The sequence below is a fragment of the Eumetopias jubatus genome, unplaced genomic scaffold (assembly GCF_037043125.1).
Source record: "Eumetopias jubatus isolate StellerSeaLion01/CBP00866 unplaced genomic scaffold, mEumJub1_p1.0 scaffold_4, whole genome shotgun sequence".
Lineage (NCBI taxonomy): Eukaryota > Metazoa > Chordata > Mammalia > Carnivora > Otariidae > Eumetopias > Eumetopias jubatus.
The window spans coordinates 34,198,065-34,225,316 of NW_028274810.1; the positions used below are offsets into that span (position 1 = coordinate 34,198,065).

Consider the following 27,252-nt stretch of genomic DNA (forward strand, 5'->3'; position numbering starts at 1 on the left):
GAATAAATGTTCATTTCTCTCCTGAGCTACCTTCCACCACCATTTGGTCTGAGTTAATGTTGTGTAACATTTGCCTAACAAAAGCATTATTACCTTGCTTCCAAAAATTACATAATTGAAAACTTATATCCACAGAAATACCTGCACACAGATAATTATAGGAGCTGTATTCATAATTGCCGAAACTTGGAAGCAACCAAGATGTCCTTCAGTAAGTGAGTGGATGAATAAACTGTGGTCCATCCAGACAATGGAATATTATTCAGTGCTAAAAGGAAATGAGCTATCAAGCCATTAAAAACACATAGAGAAACTTTAAATGTAAATTACTAAGTGAAAGAACCAATCTGAAAAGGCTACGTACTGTATGATTCCAACTATTTGACATTCTGGAAAAGGCAAAACTGTGGAGACAGTAAAAAGACCAGTGGTTGCCAGGGATTGTAGGGTAAGGGAGGGATGAATAGGCAGAGCACAGAGGACTTTTAGGGTGGTGAAAATACTCTGTACGATACCATAATGATGAATGCATGTTGTTATCCATTTGTCCAAACCCATAGACTGTACGACACCAAGAGTGAACCTTTCTGTAAACTATGGGCTCTGGGTGCTTATGAAGTGTCAATGTTGGCTCATCAGTTGTAACAAATGTACCGCTCTGGTGGGGGATCTTGATAGTGGGGGAGAGCCGCATGTACGGGGCCGGGGGGACATGGGAGAAATCTCTGCACCTTCCTCTCAATTTTTCTATGAACCTAAAACTGCTCAGAAAACACTCTTTTCAAAAAATAAAAGGATTACATATATTCTAAATCAAAAATAAATTGAGTGTGATCCATTGTTCTGAATTAATCCACATTATTATTCGCCTTTCATTAGAGAGGACAGGCAAGGGTTGGCTAAAATAATTTTCAAAGTAAATTGAAGGCCTTATAATTAACCCTTAAATCAGAGAAGTGACTATATTTTCCTTTGTTTCAATCCAAAAGAACGCCATCCTCCGAATATAAAGCCCTTTTACCTTCAAATGACTCATTTAATACATTGGCAAATATAGCTATGATTAGTAAACTCCTATTTAACAGATGGGCAAAATGAGGTAGTAAGAGTAAACGACTGGCCCATGGCTAATATTTGATTGGAAAGACAAATGTGATGATAGGTTCTCTTTGACTTCCCTTCAGGACTAGAATTAAATTCCAAGTGTTTCCTGAGTCCCAGTCTGGTGCTTATTTCACAATACAAATGCAATATGTTCTTTATTACCTGCTCTAAAATAAAAGATGAGGGTGGGGAGGCATGAGTACCTTCATCCTCAAAATCACAAAGCACAGAATACAGGGTAAATATCCCATTATTAATTTTCATAGCATTCGCCTTAAGACAATAGTGACTACTGCCTCTTCCTTTAGTTGGTGCAGGAACCTAAAAGAGATACACAAGATGCCCATAGACACCCAAGGAATCAAAAAGAAAGCCCAGAATTACCGAGTTTTAGAATGGAATTGGACCACACACCTTCTGGAAGGCACCCAGTTCTATAAGTCTCTAGGAATGTGAAGAAATCAAAGAACCTTTTTTGGGAGGAGTTGGAGGGGATAGGAATAGTTTTATAGAATGTTTAGCAGCAACCCTGAGCAGGTTGGTAGTGTTTGGGGAAACATTTTTTTTAACTTAGTCACCCAATTCTCATCAAACCCAACCAACCAACTGCCTAACCCCATTTTGTTTTGAAAAATAATGTCACAAATCTGTCCAGAGCTGGATAAAATGCACAGTAATGAGTTCATTAACATGCCATCTGCATGCAAAATAAGGGGATTCCAGAGGCAGAATCCTTTGGTGGGCCTGTTGGAAATCAAATCCTGGGCTAAAAAAAAGAAATATATAAAACACAACTTAGGGAGAAAAATATTACAGTTACACCTTTGCTTGGCTTAGAGCAAAGACAGTCTGGCTTTCAAGAGCACCAAAGCCAGCCAGAATCTTTTTCCCCTTTTTTTTTAAAAAGATTTTAGAACACGTTTTACCGGTTAGAGTGGGTTAAAAAAAAAAAAAAAAAAAAAAATTGCTTACAGCATGAGGTGACTGATGGGGTTGGTGAATTACACCCATCCCCAGGAAGAAAGACCAAGCTAAAAGCCTCAGTGTCAGAAATCCATTTAGGATTGCCTGTCCTTTGAAAATCAAGCCTGTTCATCTGCCTGATTCACTAAGTAACAAATCAGAAAACTCAAACCTGCCCCCTCCATCACTTCCCGGCCCCACCGCTCCATTTCACTCTCAGAGAAGGGAAGGATTAGATTTCTAGTGGCTGTAGCTTTAACAAACCAGAGGCAATATTTCTTGCCACAGTGGTACCCCAAACTTCATCAAGAACATCGGAGTCTGCTTTTTTTCTATTGCAATTTTCATTTCAGTTCAGCACTCCCTGACACACCTGTGAAGTGTCACCAAATGCTATATCACATCAACTTAAAAACTGCCAATGCTGCTCATGTCTGAAACATCCTGATGTCACAGCCGTGCACAGGCTTGCAGTACAGAAAACCATAGCCTGAGTTGCATCCTGCACCGTAACAGCATCCTCTGTGGGTGGGGAAGAGGGGCTTGTTGAGAGTAGCGAAATAAGACCATGTAAACGGGGTGCGTGCGTGGTGAGGGTGTCTGGGGAGCCCGTCCAGCTTTCTTGCCAATCTGCGGCGAGACTCCAGCCCCTCAATCCTCCCTTGAAGAGTGATTTACGTAGACAAGTGCTCCTTCCATTCTCTCTACTCCCTTTTTCTCAAGATAGAAATTTCTCCATAGCCTAGAAGCTTAAGAGAAAATATCCTATCTACTATAAATTCTATAAACGTCTATGCCCATCTCCTGCCAACAACGAAAGAAAACAATACCAACAAAAAACTAGCTGAGAAACACTATGCAGGCTACTGCTTGTACTGATTATGCATCCCTGGGTATGGATGGCATTTGCTGAAAAACTGGAATGTACGGTGGTTTTCAGTCATACTATAGAGAGGAGTGTACGTCAGTGGTTGAGAGCATGGGTCTTGCAGCCTCACTACCTGGTATCAATCCTGCCTACGCCTCAGTGATGGTACCAGATGAAATTTGCTGATTTTATGAGCTTAGGTCATAATATACACATAACAAATACATAGTATCTTGTTCTTTACAATCAACATTCTGTAGTTTTGAATCAATTGTGTGTTGGTCTATGCATATTTTTCAGGTCCTTACACCTGAAGAGGATGTATGTGTATATTCATCCATATCCAGTGAGAAGGGTAATTTAGTCTTCAGACTGGAAAAAAACATATTATTGGCTAACTTAAGCCTCATTTTGCACATAGCAGAATAAAAGATTAAAAAAATAGCCTGCAGACTCATTGGGCCGAGATACTCCATGAAATAACATACAGACATAATGGGCTTTGAGAACTGGTACTTTGGCACCAAAATCCACTACTCAGGAACCTGAGCCAAAAACCAAAAGTCTTTTTTTTTTTTTTTTTTTGCTTAACCATTATATCAACATAAAAATAACTTTATTATTTAGAGTAGAAATTTTTATTTTATTAAATCAAGTAGAAATTTTTCCTTAGCTATTTTTTTTCCTCTTTGTAATAAAAGGCAGCTTGGATTTAATGGTGTGTTATAGTAATTTATTTACAAATTTTGAGATCTTTTTGGATTCTAGCAATTAATGGGAAAATAGAAAGTACAGCCAACAAAATTTTAAAACTCAGCTCAGAATCGTATTTGGATGTAATTAAAGGTATAATCTGTTCCATTTGAATATTTCCATGCTCTCCCATCTTAAAACAACAAATACGAATATTAGTTCTTTCACGATATATCTGTTTCTCACATCATGCTGGAACATGTAAAAATGTTCTACAAAAATTGTGTGTGTATATTACCTCTTTTATACTTACAGAACTATGCCACTTTCATATAACTGAATTCATTGACCTGTTATTTGCCACAGTGATCTGCAGACTGAAGACAGTTCAATTCAAACATCTGAAACATACCATTTACTACTTTGTATGGGATATTGTTAGATACAGTCATCCATTTTACTCTCTGGACTAACATGATTATTGAAGTCTTGCTCTTTTTCCTCCACAACAACTTACAGGCAGAGTTGTTACCAACGATACTTAATTACTAATTCACAAAGTAGTTGAGATTTGTCAAAACTGAACAGAAATTTCTTTCAGAGCAAGGCTAAAATATGCAGGTGAGCTAAAGGAGTCGGTATTCCAGATTGGATAAAGACAAAATGCAATACTTTAGTTTTTTAAGGGGAGAAAAAAACCTAGTTATAGCTCATAGAATAAAGTGTGTCATTGTTGCAGCCTAACAATTTATAAAGCAATTCTCCCAAAATGCGCCAAATGCCAGGGTTCAAATAGCAGCCCTGGCACTTTGGGTCTTAATAGTAGTGCCCAGCCATGTTGGAACCCAAGGCAAAAGTCAAGAGAAGTAACTCTGATCCTGCCTTTATTTAAAATTGTGATGTTTTGTTCACCTAGATGTTCTCGCATTCATTTCCTATTTAAAAATATTGCATTAAAACATTATCTTGATTACTGATTCTTTGGCACTCCCTTAAATTCTGCACCCAAGGAGAACACCCATTTGCTGCCTCCCTCTCGTCCTGGTCTTGCTTAGACCGTCACCTCCCTGACCCTTCAGGACCTCAAAACCAAGGCAATAATAATCAAGAGGGTTATTGTGAGGACTGAGATAACACGTGTTTTGAACTTGTTCACTGTAAATGTGAACATACAAATACATTTACAAAGCACTCCACAACTCCAAGACAAAGTTACTATATTACACATTCTAGTTAAAGATGTTAAGGTTTATGGAAGGCGGAAGGCCCATGATTGATGACAGAAACTGAATCGAGGCCTTAGAGGGATCTGAGGTACTTAAGACACACCCATCTCTACCTAACCTTATTTAAATGAAGAAAAAGGTATACAATTGCAGCCTAAGCAAGCAATTTCCTTTCCAACTTTCATAATTAATCTTCATTTGTAAATTCAGTTTGTCTCCAGATTTTCTCTTTTTAGTTCCTAAAAGCACTCAATTCACTGCAAATGAAAAATTAATTTAGGAAGAAACTGTTTTCCTCTTATTAAAAAAAAAAAATCGCAGCTCAAACACAGGCCAATGTCTACAGATAAATGCACTGCACAAGAAAATTATTTTTGAAAAAGTTGAGGACGTAAACCTTTTGATTCAAGGTAAGGGAGAACTTTCTAGGCCGAAGGAAGGTGAGATGCATCCTGTTCTCGTGAGCTAATGATTGTTTCGAAGCTAGTTAGAATTCAGTGCTAATTGCATTTTAAAACACCACCTCTAAAATCCTTCTCTCTCTCAGGATCTTACATCAATGTTTCGCATTTTCAGTAAAACCTTTACACTTCACCTTTCTCACTCAACATATCCTGAAGTTTAGATCAGCTGGAGGAGTTCAGTTCTGATGCTTTCCTTCCCCCCCCCGCAGGTTTGGATGTGGTGGTGGGGATGCCAGCAGGGGGAAAGCTATCCTGCCCTGTTTCGAGAGGGAAGCGAGAGGATTACAAGAGGTATTTTTTGGTGGCTAAACCCAGGCTTGTCCATTCTAACAGAGCCATTAAACAACTTTCTAGTGTCATTCAAAGAACTTATAACAGAATCAATTGATTTTCATCCTCTGCTTTATTAGTTGTGATTTAGGAGATAGAATGGCCCTGTTTACACAGCTGTAACATGTCAGGACCTGCAGTACATTATTGGCCTGAGGCCTCCGAGTTGCAGTCCATTCTCAGCAGAATCAATCTGAACTCGAAAACATTCCCTCTAGGAAACAGGCACATATCTACTAGCATAAAGCACTTCTTGTACAACTGAAAATTGTATTCACTTGAGGTAAGTTGCAAGTTCACCTTCCAAAAATCGGCCCTGACTTGTCATTGCTCTCAGCGTGTTCACGATGTGAGCAGAGGGCTACAAATGCCTCTTAACTAGGTACCCAACGCCAGTGAATGCGTTACACTTTGCTGCTAGTAGGGTCTCGGGCTCTGCAAGCGGGACTTGCTGGCTGTTTAACATGCGCTCAGAGCATTGCCAATCTAAAATGGCTGCTCAGTAATACTTTAATTGCAGTTTCATGGAAACAAATTGCTATTTAACTGCAATAAGCATTTCTGTGATTTGGCTGGACTGACAATAGGTGAGTCTTAATAACAAAGTGACAAGTAACATCAACTTGTAAATGCTGTGTCTCCAAGTCTTAGGGGCAGGAGCTCCCAGGATAGAATGCCCTGGTGAAGGAGTCTCTGGACAACCTCTTCTCAATTTAAGCACAATTATTTAGGCCACAGGGAAACTCTTCCCTGGTGCCTTGATATATAGCTCTTGGACTCACTGTTGTATAATTTATTGGTCCTAAGAAATATTTTATATAAATAGTAGTACACATTAGAATCTTACTATATTGACATTTAAAGCCATTTAAGAGCTTCATTTTAGATGGTTGTTGTTTCAAGTATCAGTGTTAATAAGAGCAAAAGAAAGAATTTAAATACAGTTAATAGTAAGAGGATGACAATTTCACAGGCTTCATTTTGGTGTGACCGTTTTCTCATTTTGCATTTTATAAGACACTACAGTCCATGTTAAACTATTTCCTAATAAATCATGAAGAGCTGGAAATAGTTTCTTGTGGCAAACGATTTGGTTTGGAAAAGCTTCTTCCGGGCTCTCCTCCCTTTCAGGATGTGTAAATCTAAGTAGACAGGTAAAAAACAACAACAACAAAAAAACATTAAACCCTTTCAGAGGACAATCTTTTTACAAAGTTGTTTCATTAGCAAGAATGACAATTTGCATGACTGAGACATTTATATGTTCTCATAAACATTTTTTTTATCAAGAGTTCAGCAGGGCTCAGTAACATTTGCTTTTATTTAATTGCACTTGCTTGTAGGGATTGGGGGCCATCTTGCTCTATGATGTGGTTAATATTAAATAAGTCCTTTCAAAAGAATGGAGTACATCTCACTAACATCACAAATGCCGTGGTTGAAAGGTGAACAAGCTGCTGGGTTTTTTTTTTTTCCTCAGCCACGTTGGGGTTGGGGGAGGAACACAATCACTACTCACATCAGAATAAACCTGAGTGTTTCTAGGAGCTCTCTATCCACACAGAGCATCCCCATTAGAGCCGGGTTTTATTGTTTGAAATGCCTCTGGTTTCAAGAAAGTGTTTTACCTAAAGCAAGACTACTACTTAAATATGTTCTATTGTATATTCATAGCTCCATTAGTCCTTCTCCAATTTAGCACATCAAAGAGAAGGCTTCATCACTTGCATGTGGATTATACTAACATGAGTGACATTTGTAATCTTATAGGTCTGCAACTTAAGAAATGCTTTTAGAAGCTCGTTATTAAATATGCAGCAGTGCTTGAGGAGCCAGTCATATAATAGTTCATTTAAAGTCTTTAATGACCTGAGCCCTTCACATCACCAAATGCCACACTGTATTACTTACTAAAAGTTATTAACTATCCCCTTTGAATTTCTGCACTATATGGGACATGAGTGCTTACACCAAAAAGAATAGAGAGGATGCTTGCATTCTTATTAACATATCTCTCCCTTTCTGTCCTGAAGAGTCCACATTCCTTTAAAGTATCTTAAAGGGGGAAAAAAAAAATTTAAGAACAAGAACTGGTTTCCTAGAAATTCCCCAAGGATTTAACTCAAAACAGATACTGTTCTGTGATTTTGTTCATTTCTTTTTCTTGCATTTTCTTTTCATAAAGCTCTAATAGTACTATTCACTTTAACTCTCTACCTTTCAATTCTCCTATAGGAGGGTCATAGTTTTGAGCAACTGATTTTTTCTTCCCGGACTGTGACAGTCTTTGAAAGCAGAAGATCCCAAACAGAAGCTGACTGCTAGCTGAGATGTACTGAGCTATTTCTCTCTATATAACCTGTTCTGAGAGGTCTATGTTGGGAGCTTTTCTGGAACAAGAGAAAAGAAAACAAATGTCGTTTTTAGAAAGGATATTTAAAGTAGCATTATACACACACCTGGTTTTAGGAACCTGTGATCGAAGTTGTAGTTGAGATTTGCTCCCAAGCCTAGTAGTAGTGCAGCCTCTTTGGCTTTTTCCTCCAACACTGGCCATGGGCACACACACACACACACACACACACACACACACACACACACACACACACACACACACACACCCCCGAGTCCTTGGCCTGCACATGCTTTCCACAGGGGACCACTGCATGCAATGCAAGTGCTGTTGGGGACACGCTGCAGCCCAGAACTAGCCACTGACTATCTCAAGATGACTACTAAGTGAAATCCAAATCCTACCCCAAACATATGGAAAGACAGAGCCGACAGAGGAGTGTGAGCAAAACCAAGTAAACAAATCGTACAGCAGACCACAGGAGTCTAAAAGCTCACCAGGAAATGGCTGCTTCACCCATTGAAGACGTCTGTACAAGAGCTCTGCGTCCCTAACGACTCAAGAAACTTCACAATATGTACAGGTATGGTTTAGAAATGCTATTTCCTTCAAAAGCCAGAAACTTGGGGAAGAGAACAAAATGGTGATATCACAGTCTTTAGCATGCTTTTCATCAATACCCAAGGCTTTCCTACTGAGGAAGAAAGAATCAACAGAATAGCTGAAGAATCGAACAAATATTTATATATAAACACAAAAGATTCACTGTGATATAGGAGTGTAATGAAGTGCTTAAGTTACCAGAATATTCAGAACTTATAAAAAGGACTCCGTTAGAAACATTGCTTTGTAACCCTGCCAAAAATGGCATGGTTAATTTGAAGAAAACCTTATTGGCCCAGAGCTAAATAAATATACGTACCACCTCCCTCGACGAAGTTGGTATCAAACAAACTTACTAAATTTTCCAAAATACAGAAGAGAAAAAGCAGTGTTTAAATCCAAACTCCATCGAATTTTTAAGTTTTTATTATTTAAATACACCATACTAGAGCAAATGTCTCTGAAAATATCACAAATAAAAGATTTTTCTTCTTCATTCAGCAAATTAGAAGTAGGGGGAAATTTCTACACAGTAGCTGCTATGAGCCTGATTTTTTTTTCCAATTTTTTTTCTTTTTTTTTTCGTTCTTTTTTTTCCTTTGCCATGGAAGTAGCAACATTAGGACGAAAACACTTACATGCATACATACATTGTATTTTACAGAGATACAATAAAAGTGTTTGTGATAGAATATCACAAAAGCCACATCTCTTTCCTTTATCTCATGTTCAGTTTTGATTGAAACACATTTCCTTACAACACTTAAATATACAAAGAGCAAATAGAATGTTGTTAAGGTAAAACACAGGGTACAAACTCTGGCCAGTGCCCTGCTAATTGTTAATGAGGGTAGAAAGCAGATTTGAATGCTTCTTTTAATTAGCTTCATTAGTCATTTCCCTCCTCCCAAGCTCCCTCCCCCCCCCCCAAAGATGTCCTCCGGTGGATCTTTTTTCATTTTCTCTACAGTCTCCCATTAGCCCAGGTTCATGGAGTCCTTAATGTTCATATTCAGTCATTTTAATACACCAATAAATGCGGGAAGGGCAATCAAGACTAAAGAAGGTGCAATGCATGGCGCCGGCACTGGGGCTAGCTACAAAGGTGACTTGTCTACTGAAGACGCATGGGATTCGCCTGTGATGAACAAAATCTGAGATGAAGGCACGCATTCTGCATTCCTCTGACCTTTTAGCAGACCTGCAAGAAATACAAACGGGCATCTTAGCTAAAATGCTCAATTTGAGATATTAAACTCAAACATGACTGCTTTTGTCTCCTCTACGTTCACTAATCTTCTTTTATTAGATTACTTTCCAACTGTGACTTGATGGAGGCTTTCTACGCTTACTCCAGCAGCGAAGAACTAAAGCATAACGTTTTCTGCAGTTTTACTAGCAGAGAAAATGAGACAATAAATGGACTTTCATAAAGTTTCTGGTGTAAAGTTCTACAATTAATTGCTGAACTCTCTTCTAAAAAGAATGAATTACATCTCGCCTAGTAGGAGCATCATAAATGCACATGCAGAGCCAAGTGCCCCACAAGGAGGTTTTGGTGTAATATGCTCAACTGTGTGACCTCTGGCAAAGTTACTCTGGGTCTCAGTTTCCTCATCCGGAAAGTGGGGATAATAAGGCTGTTACAAGGATTATATAAAATACAGATGGAGCACTTTCAACAGTGCCTGGCATGTAATAAAAGCTAAATATTGGCAGTGATCATTCTGATTTCCCCACATGACATCCACTCACCCATGTCCTTCTCAGCCTAAAGGTTATGGGTTGAAATATATATGTATATGTGGGTATAAGGTAAACATATATACACATACATGCACACCCACATACATACAAATATTCAGATACTACTTTTCACTTAGTATCTATCTGCTATGTCACTTAGTATTACATAACTATTGTAAATATATATGAATCAAACATATGTGATATGTGAATGACTTGTACTCGATCAAAAAACATAGTTCAAGCGAAGTCTAACTTTCATGTCTAAGTTAGAAATGATAATCCAGTCATCAAATACAATCGGTTTGCAATTACCAAAATGAAATAATATATATAGGTTTTCATGGTTTTTAAATGACATTTTGAGCTTCCCAGGAAGTTCTCATTTCACCCTTTCCCTAACTTACTATAAAGCCTGAAGTCTATTAGGAACTGCAACCCCCCACTTCCAAGCTAATTAAAGTGGTGGAGGCTTAATTCCCCAGAGTGGAAGCTCAGTGTGAGAAAGGTAATTTGTCTGTCCAGAACAAAGATGCGGTGGCAGCCAGCGAGCATATTTAATAAATGAGCATCAAATGTCCTCTACGATGGACACACACAACACCAATTATGTAACTACAGGGGAATTGCGGGGTGATACGTAAACTAGAACACTTGCTAAATTTTCCTCCAACTACAGAGATGTGAGCTCATATTTTACTGAAAAGCGCAGATAATTCTAGACCAAACAGCCACTCGAGTGGAAGAAATAATTCCAGAGCAGATAAAAATTAGGAAAAAAAAAATTAGCCACAATTCCTGATTGTATTTACGTTAACTCTCTAGAAGGCAGTATTCTCCTGAGGACGGCCCAGCCTCCTTTAAATGATACAGACTATAAAATTTTGTAGATCCTTGAACACTAGTGGTCTGAGATTTCACTCAGGACACTACAGGATTTATAAACTCAAAATTATTTTTTCTCAGGATATACCAAAGCCAATGATGCAGAACAACAGCTAAACTACACATCCCAGACACTGGCAACAAATTTCAGGAGAATAAAAGTTTAAAGGGACCAGATGATGGGGACCTATGCTTTCTATACAATTAGCTGCCTTTAAAGAAGGGGTGTATAAATAATCAACTCATTACTTTTAAGCCAGAGGAGCTTGGCTATTTTTATCATGCATCATGCACTAAAAACCTAATTGGTTCAGTGAATAAAAGGAAAGCGGCCAAAACTGATGTCCAGTTTTCCCTACCAAAAATATGGAGGATGAGGAGAGAAGAAAATAATAAAGTGGGGCAGTTTGTCATTTCTCCCCATCTCATCTCCTCCAGAAAGGAAACGCCACAGGGATTTGGGAAAATAATTGTCAAGCATTCTCTAGGTCCAAAAGGCAGTTTACGTTCCACCAGGAAGTGTGTTTTCATTACCTCTTTCCCCTTGCCCTCTCATTAGTATCTCTCCGGACCACGTTCAGCTTGTCCAAAACCTTTATTTACAAAAACCACCTTGTGAATTGACTGTGCTCGTGGCAAGCTGAGCACCGAGGGCAAATCTGTGAGACATTTATGCCAATGGGGAAATGTTCTTAATTAACATCACCCCCAAAACACAGCTTCTTACCAATGTCTGACAAGAACATATCCTTAAGTTATACTTCCCTCTGCCCTTTAAGAGCTATTAATTTTTGAAGGCCACCTGTCTATTTTTGGCTTCCAACATTAAGGAAGGATATACCAGTTGGTTCTTTCTGGTTGCCTACTATGTTCTGTGATCCAAACCAAACATCCTACCTCTCCCATCCTGAAAAAAGTGTGCAAAACAGAAGACTCATCTGAAAGGCACAATACATGCAATCTTATAACCATGCAAACTAGATGTTTCTCCAGCTTTCCTCCCTGAAACCTCTCAACTTACGTCATCTTGTACCCAATGAGACAGCACTGGGGAGACCCTGCTCCTATTCGCTACATGCCCTGTGCACTTAGTCCCAAGCGAATGTGGCTACTGCCTGTATGCAGCACTGCACAGCTGGCTCCGTTTTCCATCTTGTCTCCATGTCCCTGAATCCTCACGCTGCAAGGTGGTGAGCTGCAACAATCATTTCTTATACTTTGTTAAGTCAGAGAAAGAAATGGTATAAAGCCAGCAACAAACTTAAGATCTAACTTGCAAAAAACTACGCTTTTACATGGGAGGGGATGAGGAAGAGCTCAACCATTTTATTCCTAGCACATTTCTTTTGTTGCCTTTTTTTTTTTTTTTTTGCTCCCAAGTATAATTGGAAATGGCTTTGCCTCTACATTGAAATGGTTATCTCAAAATATGTGTTACCTGTCCATTGTTCTCAACTCTGCCCTATAGATTCACTTCTTTACAATTCAAAAAATAAAAATCGTAAGTATTTATATGTACTGGCATTCCTTAACGAAGCTTAAAATGCCTCATCGATGGTGACTGGTTCATCTGCAATAAAAAATTAGACTTCTATTCTTAAAATGGTATGCTACATAGCTTCCCATATTAGTAAATTAAACAAAGAAAAGTGTGCCTATTTTGATATAATTGACATTTACTTAATAAAGAAATGGAAAATAAATTTAAACTTAGGCCATAAATTTGAGTAAGGGAAAATGATAAAAATCAGCATTAAAACATGGCAGTATAATTTTAAATGGTAAAAAGTTTTCAAATATTAGTCATTTTCCCCACACACAGCATTAAGAAAATGCATTACAGAAGACAAAGAAGTCTAATATTTTTTCCTGAGCCTTTTGAAGCTTGCTATATTCCTATTTGCAGATAAATGTTGTTTTTTTTTTTGTGATCCTTACAACAGACATTAATGAAGTTCCTATTGTAAATCCATAAAGAATTACCAAGTGAAGTGTGCACTTTTTGTTTCAATGCAATAACTCAGTGCTGTGTGATTGCCTGGGTTAATGATGAAAAAGTCAAACATACTATCAGAGCTGATGGAAAAATCTATCACCAATCTGAAATTAAAATTCATCTGTGGTCAATAAGATTTAATATCCATGCAAGTGGCGCTGTAAAGAGTAAATGAATCAATGTCATCAATACATAATCAGTATGAAATATGATGTGAATAAAATTATGCGCACGAGTCATACATTTCACTCTTTTCTGGGCCAGTGTGGAATGAACAGTCTCTTAACTGAAGGTTGACAGTAATTGTTACAAATTAGGCACAGCAGTTATCAAAATGCACTCACTTGCATAGCTATAGGACTTATTAAGGAGATTAAAATAGATCTAAAACTATCCAGTACTGGGGCGGGGGGGGGGGGGAGGGGCGGGGCGCTGGACAACTGTTGATCACCATTTTCCCTCTGAAGTGACTTGAACAACTGTATAAAATATCCTCACTTTTAACTCTGGTCCAAAAACTTTCCAGTTGTGGTTCGAGACTCGAGATACATAATCTTCAGTGGAGCGATTCGTGGCCCAAAGTGATTAGCAAAAACCTAGAACTCTGTCTTAAAAGTCGTAACTTCTTCAAATTTTGTAAGACTATATATACCAATCAACAAAAATGCCCCCCCCCCTCTGGAATTACACAATGTTTGTAAAACTGCTCTTCTCAAAACAGCACGGTAAACTGGGTCTGGAAGGCAGGTGTCCGGGATTGCTACAACCAATGCAGAAATCATTCTTTCATGATAAAGACATTTACTCCCTTTTTCTACCATAAATGCTCTCATTTGCCTCCCCCAATCACCTATTCACAGCGTACTTCTGAATTTCAAAACTGTCAGGTGGGAAAGCCAACCGGTTATATGGAAGTTTTATGCTTTGACTTAGCATTGATAATCCTCCGTTCAACACTGGGGAAGCTACACATATAAGTAAGTCAGGGTCTTTTTGGAACTACAGAAGATTCACAATTTAATCAGTACATATTCCTATTTCTGAACCCTGTACGTACGAGTCGTCTACATTTCTTTAAAGGGCACACGAAAACACATCCGCCCAGGAGAACTCCCTCGAAGGTTGAACCTTCCAACTCACTCTAATAAAGCTTATTAGCAGCTGCTACGTATTCACCTTCTGGTCTGGCAGTAGTGGATTGCTCTGAAGTGAATTCAAATGGCCATTGATGAGAGCTGTAGGTCTATCATGTTCACAAAATAAACTGCCATTGATGTAGTGAAACCGATCTCCTGGGACCAGGCGATTCCGGCAGGTAGAGCATGTAAAACACTGAAAAGAGAAAAGCAAACCCACTGAAAACGAGTACAAATTAAGTCTTTTTTGTCACAAGTTTATAAATTGTTCGTAAGCAAGTATCCGTCAAGTACAGAGCCACTCAGGGTTTAGCTTTTCTTCCTTTGACAGGATTCCAGAAAACAGTAAGCCCGAACGCAATCAACTGGATCAGGCTAAAGGGGGGGTGGGGGGAGAAACCGGTACATGTGTGCTTCGGGGATGTGGGGGGTAGGGGGGTGTGGGGGGGGGGGAGCGAGTATGTACTGCTAATCACGGCCAAGCTACAACTTCAGTAGATCCCTTTAGTGTCTACGGCTTGAGGAAACAGAGTTTAAGGAGAAATGCTTTGTTTCTGCGTAGGAAAGGTAGGATTCTTTTTAAAAAGGCGCGTAGGAAAGGTAGGATTCTTTTTAAAAGACAGGAGGGGCAAATGCTACCTTCAGATGATACACATTGCCTTGGGCCCTCATGACGAGTTCGCTCGCAGGAATCGACTGTCCGCAAGCGCTGCAGGCACCGCTATTCCCAAATAACCTGCAACAAAGATGACGGGGGACACCAATGAATAACCCGAAACCAAAGAAAAAGAACGAAAGACATCCCCTGGCCTCTGGCCCTCCCTTTGAAATGCATTTGATGAGAGGCTGAATTCTGACTCAGGCTTCAAATTTTAGGAGTGATTTATATAATCCGGGAAAAATCCTTTTTGGGGGGCCACAGCTAACTTCTGCCTACCGCAGAGGAAGAGATGCCCCGGATTTAATCAAAATATTGACTTACACCTCCAGCAAATACAAAACAATTCTGTTCTACACACATTTTATCAGATTACTGGGTTCATCATAAAAAAGAAAGATACAATTCATGACTGGAGTTTAAATGCATTGTGTCCTTGAAATTATATGAAGAACTCTTTTGTACTTTAATCATATCTTGAGATATGAGTCATCAAAAGGGTTAAGAGGATTTGATTGTATATCTAAGAAGACATCATGCTCAGTGTATTGAAACTCCCGTAAACCTCCATCAGTGCAGACTTTCCATTAGAAACTCTCTGCTATCCAGGTTGATATATAATGTGTATGGGTTAACCTTTTCAATCATGGTGTCAACACTTAAGATTTGCCTCTGCTCATCTCTTTCATCCTAACCTTCTCTCTCTCTTGATAATGAAATGCTTGCTCCAACTTCCCTCTATCTGCTCCTGAGTCCACAATTTAGATTACTTCATCTCTGCTAGCAACAAACTGAATGAAATTTCGATTTGAGCAGAAAGTAATTTACCGGGATCTGGACCCATTTGTCATCATATCTCTCTGGGTGTTTGCTGTATCACTGCAGTTTTCCTATGCAATCAAATGAGACCACAACATCTGCCATAGGGGGAGGAGGGGGAGAAGGAGAAGGCTGTAGAGGAGGGGAAAGCTCAAGGAAGTGTGGTGTACTGAAGAAAAATATATACGTAATTCCTAATATCCTTCCATGGGCACAACAAAATATTTTAATGAATACCGAACTTTGGCTTTTATGATGTCTGTAGACTCAAGCTGGGAAGCTTTATTTGCTTTTGGGCTTCCCTTTTTAATATCCACAAATATTTATTAAACAGACCAAAATGATTTCACATTGAAAGGTGATATCGGAACAAGTAAGCAGGGTCAGAGAGGCACTTTTCAACAATGAAAAACAACGTAATAGGACTTACAAATTAACATATTAGTGTCATAATAAATATTAGTATTTGCATTTCCTCCTTGTCCAAATAAAGTCATAAAATGCAGTTTGTGTCAAACCAGGAGACATGTTCCTATAGAACACCCCGTAATCTGAATGATTGCGGCATGCCTCTATATAAAAATAATTGCTTTGTGTTTTCAGAATCTGGTCTTGCAGAAGAGGCTTGTCATGTTCAAACTACTAATTTGCTGTCGCCACTTTATTGAAAATAGCCTGTAAGTTGTTATTAAATGTATCGACTGAACGACAGGGAGAGTAGTAAAACTGCCCCTTAAGATGGCTTTTAATAGGAAGCCCGAGAAACAAATTTTGCAGCAGCATCGATTTGAAGAGTTCAATCAAAACTCCATTTCAAAACTAATTAGTCTGAGATCCACGACACATTGACACGTTCTTGCAGAATCAGAACAGTTACACAGAGAAAGCTGAAATAATACACTGTCAGGACCTCTAGCCACAGGACCACACCGTGTGGGAGCTCAGGGCCACTGGCCTGCCGTCTCCTAATGCTGGACCACTTCAGGAACACTGATGGGGACCTCCTGGTGTCTCACCTCCAGCACCCTTCTCGCGTGTTGAGTGTGGGTTGTCACTGCTGCCGGGGGCGGGGGGGGGGGGGTTCTCAGAAGGGCAGGACGGCCAGAGAATTAGCGTGGCCATGGGCAAAGAGTTTATAGTCAACAGCAGGGCTCTTCCAATCCTCAAGAGGAGTACCGAATTCAAACAATCTGAGTAAAAATAAAGTTAAAAACATGTCGATGTGGCTGAATACATGCTGAGGATAAAGGTAGGGAGGGTGTAGATAATGGGGATGGGGAACAGAACCCTACTACAGCTAAGGACCAAATATCCTCTAACAGCAACTCAGAAGTATTTTAATGGATAAGAGTCTATAATTATGGCTGCCACTACCAACAGGTACACCGTGACACTCCATCTCAAAAATACCCTTTCACAGTACCGATCTGATTACCCAGCCTAAGTGTTCATTTATTTAACAATTCACCCTGAGTAAAGTCGGTTGTATGTCTTCCACAACTAAGTGTATTTTAATAATCAGGGCAGTCATATGTAATCCAAAAGCTTTTCATACATCCTATTTTCTCCAGTGCCACTTTCATAACCTTTCAGGGAACAATCAGCCACAAAATCATGGGATTCCTAAAGTGTCAGAAATTACAGTTACAAAGTTTGAAAATGACCACAATCTACCCGGGACTGATGTGCTATTGAACAACATTATTAATGGGGTTTAAGATCTTTCCACGTCTACAGATTTCATGCTGCCTCAGAACAGAACAACTTACATGTCTATATACATTTTTAATCCCCTTTTACCATAGACGAAGGCTACCATTAGAATTCCACCCTTTTTCTGAAAAGTTGTGTGGTTTTCTTTTCTTTTTACTTTTTCTTTTTTTTACAACGTTTCTGTATGCTGTAGAGTTAATTATCTAACCAGGGGGACTGTCCAGGACAGTGTTTGATTTAAAAGGCTCGAGGCTTTAGGTGCTCAATTAAGTAGCTATCGGTCTCAGACTGGACTATAATGGGCTCTTTTCTCTTTAACTCAAGCAATGGGGAGATATACCCCAGGTCAGGCTAATTAAAGCCAGGGGAGTCTTTAATTGTGATGACAGAATCGGTTTCAGTTTCCTTTCTTTGGGTCCTCAGTCCAAGAAGGTCGTTAATATTTCAGCATTTGGGCAATGCAATCAATCACAAACATCAAGAGGTTCCTTATATGGGGAAAAGGGAAAAGAAAGGAAGAAATCGCCCCAAACCTCTGCACTTTAAAGGTGCTTTGCTCCTATATGAAAAACGCCATGTAGTGTTAGTACCGCTCACCAGCTCCGCTCCAACTCTCCTTGCTGACATGAAGAGATGGACAGCAGTTGTATTTTTAGTTTAGTAATAATGCTTAGCATCTTTTAGTAACTTCAATGACCCATAGGTGGGCTTATTTTCAACTGCATTATTACTTCAAGCCAAATACATGCAATATGGCACGCTACCTGTGTTTTCTAAACTGCTTTCAGGCAAGGAGAGGTGCGTTTTTAAAAGTATGGCTGAAAGGTATACATTTGTACCTGCAAGTAAATATCAGCATCCTATCTGAGGAGAAAAATGCACATCCACAGCTACTGATCCAGAAGCAATTGGTTTTCCAGCAGGTTCCTATATTTAATCTAAATTCTGCACCAGCTATATTAAATGTAACAAAGAAATGCAACCCAGAAATTATGCCTGGAGCCAAGTCCATTAAAGGTACTTCGGAATAACTAGAGACCAAGCACCTTAAAAGCACCAGAAGCTATTGATACTTAAGAGGGGGGCTGTGAATAATCGCAATTGCTGCATTAGAGAGGGGAGGGAGAAAAAAAAAAAAATCAGCCAAATTACGCTTGGTTAATTCAGAGTAACAGATCTGCCCCCAAGTGAATTGGAGGCCTTGAATTAATTCTGTTATGACAAATCAAGATAAACGTTCCCCCTAAATTGCATGCGATTTAATTAATTTTTGAGATCCTGGGTTTTTTTTTTTTTCCTAGCTAATAGTTCACATGCTCCTGTGCTGTCATTGTGCTTGAGTGGGCAGACTTCAAAGTGATATTAAATAACCAACTATTAGATTTACCTAGCACGTCCTATTGGAAAAGTGCCATTTAATTACCTAGCCTGTTCAATTAAAGGGACAGCATTCTCTGAATATAGCAGCTTGCTGTTGATTACCAGGGAAATGAACTCGATGTCTGGCGGCGCCTCGGTTCCTAACGCTACCCCCTCCCCAAACACACCCTCTACCATCAACCACCCCCAACCCCCCCGCCCGGGACCCCCACCACTGGCCGCGCGGCGCTCACTGCGGCTGCGGGCGCCACGTGAACGCCCGAGAGGAGCCGGGGGAAAGAAAGAGCGAAGGCTCGCACGGCTCCCGCCCTGCGCTCGCCCCCTCGCGGGCCCGAGGCCGCCGGCCCGTAGGACGCCTCGAACGCGGCCTCGGGCGGCGCTGAGCCCGGTGGGGCCCAAGCGAGAAAGGGCTCGCCGAGGACCTCCACCCGGGCTTCCGGTGCGTTTCCTCGCCCTCCCGGGACCTGGGGCCCCACCCGTCGGTCTCCGAACTTCCTCCTTTCGCTGCACTTTCCGCGCCAGTCTTCGGGCCCGAGATAGGGGTGGAGGAAGAAGGGTTCGAGGAAAAGAGTTTCGAACGCTACTTGGTGGCGCTTGGATAGAGCTGGGGGGTCGGAAGCTGGGGGTAGGGAAAGAGGGGACAGTTACAAGGTTCGCCGACTTTTGTAGCGGGGGTGGGCAGGCGTTGGCCCCTTTAAGATCCACCCTCCCCCTTCCCCTCCACACCCCCCCCCCCCGTCTTCCTCTCCCTCTCTTAGAGGCCAATTTTGTTAATTAAATGTTTTGTTTGCGACGCAGCTCTCATTCATTGCGGACACGTCATTCGGAGCAGATCTAAGCCAGAGACCAGATCTCATTAGATAAAGCCCATCAGAACTAAGAAAATGGAGGAGCCACTAATTAAAGCTTTTAATTGTGCGGATTCGCTGCAGCAAGGCAGCGGCTTTATCTGAAATCTTGGAGGGAGAGGCGGCAGAAGACCAGTTCTGCCCAATCAACACCGGGTCACGCAGGGGGAAGGGACTAGGGAAAAGCAGTGCCCCCCCCATCCCCACCACCACCACCACCTTCCCGGCCCTGCTTCCCCGCAGCTTTTTAGCCATATCTTGGTAGTTTTCAAAAGATCACACCTCAAAGTCAGTTTAAAGCCCCTTAATAGATCGCTCTGTGGTCCCAATCGGGCGGAGGTGCCCAAGGATCCCCTTCACCTGGCGTCTGGCAAGCGAATTACTCCGCTCTTCGGTGGCCACCCTTGCAGAATTCAAAGCTCCTCCAACAAGTGGGCCTGGAGCGGGTGGGGGGGGGGGGTACTGGGGAGGGAGTAGCTGAGAGGAAAAGGACCGCGCGAGCCTCCTCACCTTCCCACCCTTCCGGCATCTTGATCGGCAGAGGGAGGGAACACTGAAGGAAGACTTCAGAGATTCCTCAGCCTGGAGGTGGGGGAGCTCAGCAGCTGATGAGCCCTGAGCAGAGTGGGAGGCCATGATCAATTTGGTACTGAGCTATAACTCCTCTCTCCCTGGAGAGATCTAAGGTTCTCAGTTTAGCATCTAGTTCAAGAGCAAGCCTGGCTCCAGTTTTCAAAATCAGAGGAAAAAAAGAGAGAATACGGACCCAATTAATTAAGGCGCGGGGCTGGGCACACATCCTCCATTGCTCCATTAAGCCAGTTGAAAACACCAAATGGGCATTTATATTTGGTCCCAAGAATAGGGAAAGGAGCCGATTCCCAGAAAGCCACTTGCCTAAACTTGTCTTGAGGGAATGCAAGTGGACCCATCTTCTTTTTAATTAGTGGTAATCAGAAGCGAAGGCTTTCTCGAAAGCACTTGGAGATGAGGTGAATCTGTACCATTCACCGCATCTGAACAGTCAATTTTTGCACTTTAAGCTACCCTGCCTTCTTACCAGTTTTGCTCTCTATTTAATTACAATACTGTCAAAGCTCCTGGCATTGCTTGGAAGGAGGACCAGAAAGCATTACACCCATGCTCCTGCTGATTTTCCAACATTTACTTCTAAAAGAACACTTAGTGAAATTAATGCTGCCATCTTAATTTAAAAATAAAAGCCCTCTCCCGTCCTATATTTCTTTTACTTGGCTGATTAAGGATGCCAGCAGAGTGGACATAGGTTGCATTATCGGAATAACCAAATGTCATTTTACTCCATCATTTTAGATTAATGAAATTACTGGGGTAAACATACACATACTCAGCTCTGAACTGTACTGGGATCTTCTGCACTTTTAGATGCAGAGTTGAGGGAATCACAATGGAACTAAACTTTGTACAAAATACCTCATCCACTGATTCACCCGCATTGAAGAGAGCAATGTTTTCTACTAATATTCTATAAAGAAAACGGTTTAGGACAGAAATTTAACTAGAATGCAATTCTTCGTAAAAGTGAGCGGTTCTCTAATATCAACGGTTCTCTAGTATCAACGGTGTGCGTGTGGGTTTTTTGTTGTTTTTTTTTTTTTTAATTACTGGATGTTGAAACAGAACACCTCCTAGAAGCATTCATGTGCATCAGTCTATCAAACCATTTACTCAAATTAAATGTGTAATCCTTCAAATGCCTCCTTTCAAATTAATGAGTTTAAGTAGCTTGAGTTCACCTGAAAAGATCCTATAGGCACCTGACCTCCTGAATTCTTTCCATTAATTGCACTGAAACTTGTTGGAAAAGACTGCTTACACAGGCATATGAATGTTCCTATACATTGCTTTAAAATGCAAGATTAGTATAATTCTATAGCTTCTTTTCCTAAATCTCTTTTGGGAATCAAGAGTAGTGATACAAACAACAACAACAACCCAAAATCAGAACATTCCTCAACTGAAAAACCTGCAAATTCTACATCACGAACCACACACTAACACTGAGCATTACAAGCCTCCAACTAACATTCTACAAAGAAAAACACTACCACTGAGGGTTTTTATGTTTTGTTGAGGGGGGGAGAGGGAGGGAGTTTACTATGAGAAGAATTACAAGTTTTTAAACTGATGGGTAATCAGCATTTTTCACAAGGAGCACAAAGAATGAGTCACAGTTTTCCACTCAAAAAAGTTTAAAAGAGTTTATGTAAATATAATTAGCCATCACCATAGGCAAATCATTTCTAACTACACTTATTTCTAAGGCAATCTTTTGTCTCTGAGTTTCTATGTAGGTCCCTACCTTTCTTTAAGGTAGCAGCCTAACTCCCACTTTTCAGGGTCCAGTTGGAGCAGACCACTTAAAATTCTGGTCAGGAGAGTGCCCAACCTTTGCACACCTAACAGCCCAGTCCCACCAGATGGACAAGAGTTTTTACTTAGTATGGCTTCTGCCATCAATTTATTATTAAAAACTGAAAGATTAACACATGCTCCTCGAACCCCTTAAATCGAACCAACCAGGTTTTTGAGGTGAAGGTTACACCGTATTCTCACAGGTATCCTGTTCCTTTCCTTAAAACCCTTGGTAACCTTTGGCCTTGCCATTGCTCTGCTCACCATCTAAAGGGAAGCAGCCAAGTCTTACCTAATGTAGTCATTTCTGCAAAGGATCATGCCGCTCTTGGTGTAACAGGACGTGCCGATGTCGCCCAGCTGCGCCTGGCAGCAGGAGCACTTGAGGCACCGGCTGTGCCAGTAGCTGTCCATGGCATAGAGCAGAAAGCGGTCCGCAATCTTGCCCCCGCAGCCTGCGCACCGCTTCCAGGAGAGGGAGCCGGCCGTCACGGGGGGCGGCTGTGAGCTGCTGCCCGGATTCACCATGGTCTGCAGAGGGCGGGAAGGGGACAGGGAGAGAAAGACAAAACAGGGGCGATGCAAAAGTTAGTGGTAATCGCCGCGCGAGAGAGCAAAGCCGTGCCCCCCCCCCACCCCCAGAGCCGCTGGAAGGAAGCAGCAGGGCAACGGCGCGCAGGAGGGTGAGGGGGAGAGGGAAGGAGGGAGGATAGCCGGCAGCAGCCGCCTGTTTACTTTTCTCAAGCTTTGTTCTGGGGCCACGAGCTCCTCTCAACTTTCCAGCGCTCGCCGCCGCTGACAATTTCAGCTTGGGTACTGTCAAAACTCCGAGAGCGAGGCTCGGCGGCGCGCTCCACCCCTCGCGGCGCCTCCTCCCAGCCCCCGCCTCCGCCCACTGCCCCCTCCTCCCTCCTTCGCTGCCCGCCTCCAGCAAATGAGGGTCAAACCCACCCACCGCCGCGCCGGGCCCCTCCCCGGCCCCCGCCGAGCCCCGAGAGCTAGCCGAGGGGAGCGGGGAGGCGGCCCCCGCCGGAGCCACGTTCCCTCCCAAGCTCTGCCCTGGGAAGTGCAGCTGCAGTTCACAAGTTGGAAATAGTTCGGTTTTCTGAAAGGGAGGGAGGGAGGGAAGGAGGGAGAAACCGGCAGAGGGGAAGAGGGAGAGCGTGGTGGTGGGAGGGGAGGCGAGGGGACGCGAGGGAGGGGGTGCGGTGTGTAAAGTTGCGAAACTGGTTTTTCGTATTTTAAACAGCACCTTTCACATGCCATTGTGGTGACCGCCATCTCCCATTATTGTTCCAAATCTCATTTCATTTTGAAGATCAATGAGTGTTTTCTCTGGGTTTTCAGGACACAGGCAAGAATAATAGATCATTGAACTTTAGGATGCCTGTTAACTTCCTATACAAACACTCTCCACTTTGGTCTCACTAATCTGCCCTTGATCAGCAATTTAAATGCTAAAGCTTTGTTCCTCCAAAGGGGGGGGGGCGTTACAGATAATATGCGAGAAGGCACTATTAAGGGATGCACAAGTTATATTCGGGCCAGTCCTGCTGTCACCAAAAACTGCTTTTCAAAATTCCCCACTCTTTCTAATGAATGTCACGAGAGGCAACTGGGGTATAATATAGGAATCAATTTATAAAGCTTAGCCTAAACCGATTAATTTGTTGCCTCCAATCCTGAGTCCAATAAAGTCCTAGTGTTCCTCCAGTCACTTATTCTATAAAAAGATCAAGTTATTTACTGCCAATTAAGCAGCCTGTTTTGTCTTTGTCCTCTGTAAGCCGAGAGTGTAGGCTCCCCCTGAGGCTCCCGGCTATCTGCTCAAGACATTCAGCTGATACCTCAGAAGGGAGAGGGCGAACTTTGCCTGTCCCCGGCCCAACTTGGCTGCTGCAAAAAAACCAGGGGAAGGGAACGAAACAAGGACTCGGGTTCCTTAAATAGGCCGATTTTAAACACATTTCCTCCGAAAGAGTCCCGGAACGTGTGTCCAGTGACCGCACAATAAACCAGAATAAGAACTGCACCAATTAAGCTGTAACAAAACCCTGAGACTTTGGAAACAGGACCACTCTAAAACCCATTAGCATTGCATTCATCCGAATGCATCATACCTTTATGTAAATTGATTTATCTGATGCATTTACTCGAGGAATTGCTTTTTGTTACAATTTCAGCCCTAACCCAAATGAATCTGCATTTCCTGCCCGAGGTCTTTAAACTGTTTCCCCCAACGTTTTAATCGCTCCGAATTCCTTTTTAAAAGGGGAGAGGGAGGGAGGAGATTCCAAGCTCTTCCCCGCCCCCATCTTTGGTGAGAGGTAAATATATATGTATATTTTTTTTTGAAAAGGAAACATTACACTGAGAAAAGCATCCAGTAACCCCATTAGCTAAAGCTCTTAAGGACAAGCAATACCTTAATGCTGATTAAATCTAAAAGAGATGAATCAAGAGGACTGACCAGAAACTGACTCCCTTGATAACTAAGGACGGGCCCTCATCAAGTTTCATTTAGAGTTGGAAAAAAAAGAAAGCTTTTAAGTTAAATAGGCTTATACTCTAGTAATTACATAGCCAAGCAATTTAGGTCCTGGGATAGTCAGTGAAATAGAAAGCAGAACTGGCAGCTAGAGGCAAAATCTGCCCCTCTTTAACAACGTCTCTGGTGTTTTTTAATGGAGACCAGGGGAGGGACAAACGTAGCGCTGGCAATTTGTAGTACAAAAATGGATGCTTAATTCATGTCTTGATTTTAATTAGGTGATTCACCGGATTTCTCCTGGATTGGAACAAAAGACTTATAAGCCAAGAGGAATTTTTGAAAAGAACCAGCAATACTGAATCCTGCTCACTTAGATCCTTTCTGCCACTGTTTCAAAAATAGTGTTTACTGGGGGGGTGGGGGGGTCGTGACTATTTCCCCCACATTACTTCTCATACTTAAACCCTCATTTAAGCACCTCCTGCCTCTCCCTTAGGAACTGAAAATATCCCCACCCCCCTCCAAGGTCCCCACCAGCCCCGTCTCCAAGAAGAACCCTTTTGTAAGCAGGAACCGCTACAAAGCTGGCTGCCCGGGGCTGGCTGCCCTCCGTGCTAGCTCGCAGGCCGGCCTCGGTAGTTTCAGACTCGCGCATTATCTAAGCCGACGTATTGTTTACTTGCAATTTGGGACGGTCAAGGGAAGGAAGCCAAAGAAAACAGCCCGGGCCCAAATCGGCCCCCTCCTCCCTCTCCCCCCTCCTTGCCCGCGGCTCCCCAGCCGTCCCCTTACCTGCTTTTCCCCTATATTGCAATATTGCGAAAGGCGGCGGCGGCGAAAAGCGAGCGAAGCCGCTCGGCTTCCAAGGAAGGGGCGCCTTGGCTGGCGGAGCTGGAGGGAGTGGGGGGGGATGTTCTCGCAGAAGCAGGAAAGGGGAGGAGGGGGCTAAGGGCTGTTTTTTTTTTTTTTTAACGCGTTGCTCTGAGGCTGGGTTGGGGGGGCCCCGCGTTAAGTGGCAGGCGGCCGAGAGCAGGAGTGTCAGTCTCAGTCCTCGGCGTTCTCCTCCGCCTCCGGCTCCGCGCGAGCAGCTGCAGGAGCCCTCGGCCCGCGCGGCGCGGCTTCAGGCGCGGCGCAGCGGCAGCAACTGCTGCAATCGCTGCTGCAAGTTTGGCAATGTGGCTTCACTTTGTATATTCCCCCGCCCGGCGGCCCCCGCCCCCGCCCGCGCGCCTCCCGCTCCTCCTCCTCCTCCACCGCCTTCCTCCCTCCCGCGCGCTCGCTGGCTCGCTCGGGGCTGGCGGCGGTGGCCGCTCGGCCGAGCTTCCTGCCTCTCCAGCCGGGGAGCAGCCGCAGAGACAACAGCCCCGGAGCGGCGGCGGCGGCGGGTGCGGAGGCCGGGAGGGGGGCGCACGCGGGAGCCGGGGAGCTGCGGCCGGCCGGGGCCCGGCGCGCTGGAGCCTGCGCCGCTGCCCGGGCTGCTGCCGGGGCCGCTGCCGCTGCCCGGCTCGGAGGAGGAGGAGGAGGAGGCGGCGGCGGCGGCGGCAGCGCTGGCCTCTAGCCGGCTCGCTCGCTCCCTCCGCGGCGCTTACACATGTGTTACTGACAGAGCAAAATCCCAACTACTCCCCGGCTCTGCCGCCGACGTCAGCGACCCTCAGCCACTGGGCGGCCGGATTGTTCAGGCGGAATAATAAAACCTGCCAATCCGGGGAAGGACAAAGGGATGACTGAAACGAGACTCTGGGGGCGGGGGAGAGAGGGAGGCGGCGGAGTGGGCCGGGGAAGGAGAAGGGAAGGGCCGCAATCAGGTGGGGAGCGGAGACCCGGGCGCCGGGGCCCCCATGGGGGCCGTGCTCCGCGGCCCGAGCTCGCGAGCCGAGGCGCGGGGCGCCGCTGCTGCTCTCCCAGCGCGCGGGCGACCCTGGGGACCCGCGCCCGCCCGCCCCTCGGGGACCGCCCTCCCCTCGCGCCGACGCGAGCCCCTTAGGAAACTTAACTTCGCGTCTTTCTAAGAAATGGATCTCTTCCTGTTTGGGAAGAAGAGTCTTCCCAAAATCTTAGGGCGGTGGACTTCACACACACGCAGAAGAGGTTTTGTTTTGGTTTTTTAATTCCCGGCGTTCGAGATTGATGAGCCTTAGTGGAAGTTCAGTTAACAAGGTAAAGACAGAATCGGTAGTTCTTAAATACTGCACACGTATCCCTCTGCTCCCCATGAGCCCGACTACGAACCCAGAACCTCGTAGGCGTTTCATGGATATTTATCAATTGTTGGTGATGGAAAGATCACAGCCTTTACTTTGGAAGTTGAGGGAAACTTCGGGGAGGAAGTGTTGCCCTCTCTCCACCCCACTCTGGAGGATGAGGCCTGATGATTTCTCATAGGCCCCGAAAGCAATAGAAGTAATTGCAACATTCTTAATCTCACAGCCTCTGGGGAGTAAAAAAGGTCACGTCTAGTATAAATTTAACTGTTCAGGAATGCTTTTAGGGTGCTAGTCTGAGAGTCTCTTTCCAGGGCCCAAGCTCAGCCTAGATGTTTGAATACCTCGTCATTCAACTTTATCTACTCTGCCAAATAG

The 27,252-nt window shown here is 43.1% G+C and overlaps 1 protein-coding gene across 3 annotated transcripts; it reads right to left on the minus strand.

Moving 5' to 3' along the window:
* Window positions 1-9,014: 9,014 nt before the first annotated feature.
* On the minus strand, window positions 9,015-25,866 carry LMO4 (LIM domain only 4). Of its 3 annotated transcripts, none has more exons than XM_028102464.2 (5): window positions 25,463-25,866; window positions 22,472-22,710; window positions 15,007-15,103; window positions 14,408-14,563; window positions 9,015-9,805 (listed from the first exon to the last, which is right to left on the minus strand). In XM_028102464.2, the coding sequence occupies exons 2-5, from the start codon at window positions 22,705-22,707 to the stop codon at window positions 9,797-9,799; spliced, it is 498 nt and encodes a 165-aa protein (XP_027958265.1). In that variant the 5' UTR covers window positions 22,708-22,710; window positions 25,463-25,866; the 3' UTR covers window positions 9,015-9,796. The 3 variants fall into 3 exon arrangements, with proteins under 3 accessions (XP_027958265.1, XP_027958267.1, XP_027958266.1); XM_028102466.2 differs by lacking the exon at window positions 25,463-25,866 and adding an exon at window positions 23,432-23,602; XM_028102465.2 differs by lacking the exon at window positions 25,463-25,866 and adding an exon at window positions 22,915-23,020.
* Between the last annotated feature and the right edge of the window lie 1,386 nt (window positions 25,867-27,252).